The 9,471-nt window shown below is 37.4% G+C and overlaps 1 protein-coding gene across 1 annotated transcript; it reads left to right on the top strand.

The window, feature by feature from the left end:
• The first annotated feature begins 5,972 nt into the window (after positions 1 to 5,972).
• Positions 5,973 to 8,078, top strand: LOC143847965 (protein FAR1-RELATED SEQUENCE 5-like). Its single transcript, XM_077356738.1, has one exon. The coding sequence runs from the start codon at positions 5,973 to 5,975 to the stop codon at positions 8,076 to 8,078; it is 2,106 nt and encodes a 701-aa protein (XP_077212853.1).
• Positions 8,079 to 9,471: the final 1,393 nt, after the last annotated feature.

The raw sequence follows: 9,471 nt of genomic DNA, 5'->3' as shown, positions 1-9,471 counted from the left end.
TCGGAGTTTGACGGCATTTCCAAGTAAAGATCTTGATGAAGGCTTTATCTGGTTCTTGACTCCTTCTGTTTGATTTCGAACATCAATTTTTCATCTCCAAAGGTATCTGGGAAGTAGACCAACAACTCTTTGTATTGATAACTGGATTGTGATATTTGATGTTGAACTCTTTTATATTAGTTCTGATAGATTTGACGATCAAAAACATAAGAGATGGCCTTAACCAATGCCCCTTGTGTATGTGTCTTCATTCTTCAATGTCTTCACTTAACCGAAACACATCTTTGTAAGACCAAGCGAAGGTTTTCTTGTATTCTTGTAGTAGGTTTATTGATCGTTGCATTCCTTAGAGGGTAATGTATTTCCAATTCATATTTTCTAGATTAAAGTTTAAGTTCAAATGTTTATAATTGCAATTTTTTTTTTGAAAGGATTTGACGCCCCTCCTCTTGTGTAAGCATTTGATGTAACTCAAGTGGAGTTTCGTCGACCTTCTTATCCTCATCCGAGGAGGGAGTTTTTTTATTTTCATTATTTAAGTCAGAAGCATACACTAGCATATACTGAGAAAGGAATGTTATTGAACCTAAAGCTATTACATTGAATGACACATGCTGAACAGGCTCATGATTTACAATTCTAGACTTTGAAAGCAAAAATAGAAGATGACCTGCCTAGACTGAGGATAAACTAGGAATGATAAGACTGGATTTGACTAGTGGACCAAATAATTGACTAGACTCTATAGTTGAGGGGACTTGATATTTTAACTGGACTCAACACATAACTGGTAGAAATATAGAACTCTAATTGAAAAGACTACTGGACTTGACATCAAATGAATGGAACTTTAACTTGAGGGAATCTCTTTGGTTGCAACAATCTGGTTCTGAGATACGGTGATTGTTGATGGAGCTTTAACTAGTGTTTCTTCGATGCAAAAGGACTTTGGGAGATTAGGCTCGATAAATTCTGATTTTCCAACATAGTGCATTTCTGGTTTTGGTTTTGAAATTTCGAGATGTAAATGTGTAACCTTGGACTACGGTCGAGTCTCAGATGTTTCTGGTAGCTTAGGATATTTTCCTTTGGAAGTAGAAGAAGAGGATGGACCGAACTTTTCTGCGGACTGGGTTTTGAGAAATTGATGTCCTCTTTGATTTCTTTCATCTGCTGAAAGATATTGGCTAATACCACATCAAGGTTAGTGGGTTGTAGATTTTCAGTAGGTTATGTTGTGGCTACTGAAGATGGAGATGACTTTCAGACCAGACGAGAGTCTACTCAAACCCAAGATGCTTGAAGGTGATCAATGGTGGACACAAGAACTCTTAACAAAGAAAAGATTGGAAGTTTAGATACACTGGTGTTCTTTAAAAGGGGCGTTTTAATGAGAACATATTAGTATGAATGAAATAAAAAAAAAAATCTCACATCAAAATATTCAAATCCAAAAAAGTAAAGTGAAAAATAATGAAATATAAGAAAACAAACACAGATAGCAAGGAAAACATTACAGTGAGGGAGGGAGAAGAGAGTGGGCGTGGCCTGTGTTGCTTACAGGGAAGAAAAATAAGATAGATACCTCAGTTTTGGTGGTATTTCATGTCGGTCAGCAAAGAAATTGAAAAAGAAGTCGCCTCTAATTCTCCAAGGGCGTCCATCTTGCAAAGAAGCTGGGAGTTAATTCCGTTTGGATCGAAACTGACTCTAAGGTGGCCATGGATGTTATCAATGCCACCTCCACGCCCATCTCCATTCCTAGAATCTGTCTCATATCTGGAAAGAGGGAAACAGCGTTGCTGATTTCCTTTCCAAGAGGAGCTGTCCTTGTAAGGGATTTCCGATCCTTTCTTTCTTTCCCCCTGTTCCCTTCTTCTCCTTCTTAAAGAGTTTTTATTAAAGAGTTTTTATATGATGCCCGGCCATCAAAGTAACAAGGGATAGGTCGCAAACCACCTACTCCTCCTAATCTTTTCTCTCCAACGCTTTCATTACGAATGTGACACGTGGCTTGGTATCTTTTCAGTTTAATGAAGATTAGGTGTAGATATCGTTAAAAAAAAAGATTAGGTGCAGATGTTCATCTAATATCTACATTTTATCTATATATTTTACATAGCTGGGAAAGTCAATGATGTCAATTGAGGATAGGGAAGTGATATTTCCACCCCTTTTTTCCAACAAAAAAAGAGAGAAGAAGATTAGGTGTAGATGTTCATCTAAACATGCTTATAAATGACATTAATATCTACTATTCAAAAAAAAAAAAATGACAATAATCTCAGTCCTTGACAAAAGTGTGAAAGGCTAATTTTCGGGCGAGGTGAAACTATCCCTGTGGTTTTTTATTATTCTTTTATGTTTTTTCCACCACAAATGGCAGCGTTAAGATGATCCTATAGGGCTAATTTTTGGTACACACCCTATCCATGGAAGGGCCTTCCAAATGAATGCTTTGGATCCCCCAAAAATGTGGGGCCACATGTGTTTTTGAGCTCGAGCTTAGATAAGCTTATCTCTCTCTTTCTCTCTCTCTCTCTCTCTCTCTCTCTCTCTCTATATATATATATATATATATATATATATATATATATATATACTCGGTCAAGTAGATAAGCTTATCTACTCCTAAAAACAGTGGGGCCCACATTTTTTTGGGTGATCCAAACCATTCATTCGAAAGGTCCTTATCTAGGTAGGGTGTCTATAAAATATCAGCTCCATAGGATCATCCTAACCCGTCCAACAGTAGAAGGAAAAGTGGGCAGATTTGTGGACAAACTGTGTCAATCCATTTTTCCCTCCACATTTGGATGCGTTAGGATGATCCTATGGATTTGATTTTTTGTGGACACCCTATCTAGGTAAGGACCTTTCAAATGAATGGTTTGGATCACCCAAACAAAGTGGGCCCCCACTGTTTTTTGCCCGACCGAGTAGATAAGCTTATCTACTCGACCAAGTACAATCACTTTTCCGATATATATATATATATATATATATATATATATATATATATATATATATATATATATATACATACTAGCAAAAAACATCGTGCGATACACGGGCTGACAAAGAATTGTATAGACCACATCATAGGTTGATCTAAACTGTCCATGTGAAGGAACACAACATAAATAGGTTGTGCCCCAAAAATCATTTCCATAGGCTGATCCTAGCCCTCCAATCTATAGAGGTTTCCATAATTCCTCTTCAATCGGATGGTTAAGATCACTCTATAGATTTTTTATCAAAAAAGAATAAAGGAGGGGGGTAAGATTGAAATTATGTGGCTTTAATGGGTGCCTTTGTTAAAAAGCATAAAGGATGGGGTAGGATTGAAAATATGTGGGTTGAATGGGTGCATTTGTTAAAAAAAGTCAAAAAAAGTGATGCGTAATTCTCATAGAATTTTCAAAAAATTCTCTTATTTTCTCTTCTACTATATATATATATAATAGTAAAAAACTGTACGGACCACGTCATAGGTTGATCCAAACCGTCCATGTGATGGAACACAACATAAATAGGTTGTACCCCAAAAATCATTTCCATAGGCTGATCGTAGCCCTCCAATCTATAGATGTTTCCATAATTCCTCTTAAATTAGATGGTTAAGATCACCCTATAGAGTTTTTATTAAAAAACCATAAAGGAGGGGGGTAAGATTGAAATTATATGGCTTTAATGGGTGCCTTTGTTAAAAGCATAAAGGAGGGGGTAGGATTGAAAATATGTGAGTTGAATGGGTGCATTTGTTAAAAAAAGTCAAAATAAGTGATGTGTAATTCTCATATAATTTTCAAAAAAATCAAAAAATTCTCTTCTTTTCCATCCAGCTTATTATAGTAGATATATATATATATATATATATATATATATATATATATATATATATATATATATATATATAGAGAGAGAGAGAGAGAGAGAGCGGAAATGGTTTGTGAGCAGCTGCTTAGATAAGCTTATCTGAGGCTCACAAACACGTGAAAATGGTTTTTTGGGGGGATCCAAAGCATTTATTTGGAAGACCCTTCCATGGTAGGGTGTGTACCAAAAATCAGCCATACAGGATTATCCTAACGCAATCAAAAGTGGAGGGGAGAATGGACAAACACTGTTTCTACCCATTTTGTTCGTCCACAAATGGCAAGGTTAAGATGATCACCCTATCTATGATGGGGCCTTGCAAATGAATGGTTCGGATCACCACAAAAAAATGTGGGACTTATGTGTTTGAGCACTCTAGCTCATATAAGCTTATATGAGCTCTAGCTCACGAACTATTTCCCCTATATATATATATATATATATATATATATATATATATATATATATATATATGAGAAAACGGTTCCTGCGGGTAACCTCAGGAAACTTACCTGCGGTTGCATGTAATAAGGATTCCCATTGATTGTTAGATGTGGGCCATGTTGCGCTGAAAACTTAAAACAAAAATCAAAAATGACAGTCGAGCCCCCCTTTTTTACACTTAAAAAAACAAAAAGACTTTCGTATCCTGTTTTTACATTTTCTCTTAATCGTGTCTCTCTCTCGTTCCGGAGAAAGAGAAAACCCAACGAAGGAGCTAGGGTTTCTGTGGTTTATCCAAGGTTCTTCCCTCTTCCCTCTTCCCTCTTCATCTAAGGTTCTCCCTCTTCCCTCTTTCCTTCGCTGCTCACGAGCTTCTCTCCCCCATCGTCTCTCCCACACGAGCTTCTCTACCGATTTTGGAGAAAACAACCACAAAGGTCAGTCCTCTCTTCTTCAACCCTTTTGGATTTTGATTTTTTTCTTGGGTGGAAAGAGTAAACCCAGAAATCTAAGCATCTGGATTTCGATTTTTTCTTGGCTTTTATTTTGGGTTTCAATGAACAGTTGAGATTTTGGCTTTTATGTTGGGTTTCAATTCCAGCATAAGCTGAGATTGTGGGTTTCTCTTCCAAACGAAAAAACAATCTAGGGTTTCTGTGGTTGAAAGAGAAAACCCAACGATTTTTTCTTGGCTTTTATTTTGGGTTTCAATGAAAAGTTGAGATTTTGGCTTTTATGTTGGGTTTCAATTCCAGCATAAGCTGAGATTGTGGGTTTCTCTTCCAAACGAAAAAAACAATCTAGGGTTTCTGCGGTTGAAAGAGAAAACCCAACGAAGGAGCTAGTTTTCAATTCCAATGAAAAGTTATTTTGGGTTACGATTTCTTGATTTTTTTCTTGTTTTTAATTTGTGGGTTCAATTTTTTTCTTGGCTTTTATTTCTAGGTTTCAATTTTTTCTTGGCTTTTATTTCTAGGTTTCAAATTTTTTCTTGGTTTTTTCGTGAGATTGTGAGTGCATCCACGGAACTATGTCTCCCATGTCTAGGGTTTCTGTTTGTTGGGTTTCTGGTGGTGTTAGGGCTTCTATGGTCAATTCTTATGAAAGTTCTTCTAATTTTGTTAAGCGCATGGATCCGGACTGGTTGATCTCTCAGGTCTCTCTCTTTTCTCTCTTAATTTCTTTATCTGTTGTTTGTCCCCTTTTGATTTGTGATTTCTTGATTGATGACTGAGGGTTTCTCTTTCTTCTTCTTTTTTCTCTATTTTGTTTCATCCTTTTTTTTCTTCTTTGAATTAGCTGGTTATATGAATTCTAGGGTTCTGTTGCGTGATTTTTGTTTCCTTGTCGTTGTAGGTAGGGGTGTCAACAGATCCACTTCGGGTCGGATCCATTCAAATTCCTTATCGGTCGGGCTGGAGTCGGATTGTTCTTCAGATCTCATATTTGATGATCCGAAATATGCCCATGGATCCTATTCATATGTTTAGATCCCGTTCATTAACGTTTGGATTCGGATGATCCATAGGACCGTCTGGATCCATTGACACCCCTAGTTGTAGGAAATGGATCTATAAATGCTGATTACTTGAATTCGTTGTGAATTTTAATTAGAATCTTGTGCGCATTGTTGTCTTAAGGTACCTAAAATGGCTGATTCTTCATCACATGGTTGTGGGTTTCATATCGAAGATGTTAGTGCTACGTCCTCATGTTTTGTCAATGACATCGTGTCGCAATCTTGCGGCTTAACTATCAGTGACATAGATGCAAATAGGTTAATTTTAGAGGATGGGGGTGAAGATAATGCAATAGATGTTGACAGTAATGGAAATGACGAGGAGACGGTAGAAAATAAGCCTTTTCTTGGCCAGATATTTGACAGATGTGAGGATGCATATCAGCATTATAATGCGTATGGTTTGGCTAAAGGTTTTGGAGTACGAAAATCCAGTACAACCAAGTCAAAGATAACAGGAGATGTGATTTCTAGGTTATACGTATGTGAGAATGAGGGAAAAAAAGATCCAAATGACAAGCGAAGTGCTGGTAAGGAAGTAAAAGAGCGTCGCATTCTCATAGTTGGTTGTGAAGCGAGGATGGTCATAAAATTAAGAGATAAGAAGTGGTTAGTAACAACCTTTCAAGACAAACATTGCCATGAACTTACCTCTCCTCTTAGAAGATCCCTACATCGTTCTCATAACCAACTCCATAAGACAGAGACTGTTAAGAATTTGATAAATTCTTTCCATGGCATAGGGATGATGCCTGCTGGTATTGTGAAGAGTGTTAATGTTGTATCTGATAGAGACCTAGGTGTTCTCTCAACGAACCAGGTGCAATCCCATTTGAAAGTAAAGAGGAAGAGCAATATGGGCCAAGACGCTGTCAATGTGGCCAACCATTTTCAGCGGAGACGAGCTGAAGACCCAGACTTCTTTTTTTCTATGGAGTTAGACATAGATGGGACGATGAGGTCCATGTTCTGGGCGGATGCGAGGGCGAGAGATTCTTACATTACCTTCAGTGATGTTATTGTGTTCGATGTGACGTACAAGACCAACCGATATTTAATGCCTTTCGCACCATTTACAGGAGTCAACCATCATAGGCAGTCTATCCGGTTCGGATGTGCACTCCTAGCTGATGAGACCGAGGAGACATTCACGTGGTTATTTGAGCAGTGGCTCACATGCATGTATGGAAAAGCTTCAGGAGCTATCATTACTGATATGGATGGGGCAATGCGGAATGCAATTAAGACTGTATTCCCAAATACTCGTCACCGATTCTGTTCGTGGCACATTGGCAGGCACTTAGTTGAGAATGTTGCAACAATGAGAGAGGCAGAGAGTGAGTTTCTGAAAGACTACAATCATTGGTTTTACTCAAATGAAATAAATGAATGTGAGATTGAATGGGCTAAATTAGTTGAGAAGCATAAGATTGATGAGAAACATTGGCTTTCCAAGATGCGGGAGCTTAGGATTCATTGGGTGCCAGCATATTGGCGAGGTACTTTCACTGCAGGCATGACTTCTAGTCAGCGCAGTGAAAGCATGAATGCTTACTTTGATGGTTTTGTAAACCAAAAGACTTCTCTGCATGATTTCCTAGAGCAATACGAGAAAGCGCTTGCTGACCGTCGTAGGAAGGAAACAGAGGAAGATTTTAAGTCGAAAAATTCAAAGGCTACAATGATAACATTAAGCCCATTGGAAAAGGAGGCTGGAAAATACTATACAAGGGCTATTTTTGGGCTATTTCAGGCGGAGCTTAAGAGAAGTTATGATTATTGGTGTAAGAAGCTTAGTAACGATGGGAATGTCACAACATACAATGTAGTACGCATGGATGGTGATTTTGAAACCAAAAAAGGACATATTGTTCTATATAGCGATGCCGAATGTGTAAATGCGACTTGTGACTGCGTGATGTTCGAGACTTCAGGCATATTATGCAGACATATACTTAAAATATTCGAGAAAAAGTGTTTAATTGTTATTCCTGAGGGTTACATAGTTAGGAGATGGACAGTTGATGCACGATATCAAGTGTTGGGTAAAGTTCCTACAAGGGAAGAAGGTAGGGAAAGTGGCGTAACCCCGTTAAGGAGGTGGTGTCTAAAGGCAAAACAACGAAGACTGGACGAGGAATCTTATAATGATGAGACTCTTTTCAACAAGATGGAAGAAATGTGCGATGCATTGTTGGCGGAAGTCGATCAAAAGAAGAAAGAGAAGCAAAGTTAGTCAGAAATCATTGGCAGCCAAGTGCATTCAAACTTTGTTTGTAGTCAAATACCGGAGATAACTATCCGAGACCCACCAGTTGTGAAGACCAAGGGCCGCCCGAAGATTGCTTCACGGATGAAATCTTCAATAGAGACCTCCCAAGAAGAACGAAAGAAACGGAAGTGCTCTTATTGTGGGAAAATGGGTCATTATTTAACAACTTGTGAGAAGAAAGTTAAGAACGAACAAAAACGAAAGAAACAGAAGGTTTGGAGGCTTTTTTAAAAAAAAATTTACAAATGTAAAGATTGTCTTCTTTTATGTTGTAAGTTTTTAAACCATGTGAGTTAATGTTTATTACTGCCTATAGATGCGTATAATGGAGGAGATGAGTACAAGGGAGGAGGAAGAAGAAGATATTGCATCCTAATATTGCTTATTTAGCTAGGTATGTGATATTGCTCTAGTTATGTGATATTGCTCTCTTATTGCTACTTTGTTTTGGATTTTGAGAACCATTGATTTATGCTCAAATTTATTTACTCCAAAAAACAGATTCTTTACTCCAAAACTGATTATTAGGTTGAACAATGTAAATTTCAGTCAATTATTAGATTTCTGTTTAATCCCTGTATGTTTTAGAATTTGAGAACCATTGAAATGTACAACCTGTTGATTAGAGAGTAATAATATTTTTTCCTGGTTTTTTCTCAATGCAGGTAGTACAAGTGGCATGGAATGGATGATGAAGCTCCAAGGCTGCTTGAGGGTTGGTTTTGAAGGCTCCTTGAAGGCTATCTGAAGGCTATTTCAATGAAAATGACTCGGATTAGTCGATTAGCAAGTTGTTTTGTATAATTTATAGTAGAGAGAATCCAATTTGTACATCTTTTGACATTTTGTAATTGAACTCTCAACAGGTTTTACGTTTTATACAGTTTGAGATCAATGAGAGTATTTAAGAAATATTTGTCCACCCTGTGTTTTTGTCTGTACATGCTTAGTTGACTACCCTTCAAGAGGGTATCTTAATTTTTGAAGATATCTTGTGTAAAAGACAATGTGATTTCATTAGTAGAATAGTGAAAACAGATTATGGAGCTTCCTATGTGAAATTGATGGTGTATGTACTAGTTCAGCTGAGAAAAAATCATTGTTCCTAATTATTGACAAAATCATTCGCAGAGACAAGGTGAAAGAAGAGCAATATTGAGGGACTCAATTTGATCCCATAAATCTTGCTTAGGGGCTAATGTATAGCTTGGAAAGGGTAGAGAACAGGGCAAACTTTTCCCCCTTAATCTTCATTCATTATCCTTGTGAGTTGCAAGGATTTCTTCGAAAGTGCAGGTTTATTACTCTTTTGTTTGTGTAATGGTACTCTCTGGAATGTTGAATTCAAATTGTCTGC

The sequence above is a fragment of the Tasmannia lanceolata genome, unplaced genomic scaffold, assembly GCF_043159265.1.
Source record: "Tasmannia lanceolata isolate RefF3 unplaced genomic scaffold, GAP_Taslan_0.1 ptg000016l, whole genome shotgun sequence".
Classification (NCBI taxonomy): domain Eukaryota; kingdom Viridiplantae; phylum Streptophyta; class Magnoliopsida; order Canellales; family Winteraceae; genus Tasmannia; species Tasmannia lanceolata.
Note: the sequence above shows the minus strand (reverse complement) of the source record. Positions and strands in the feature narration are given on the sequence as shown.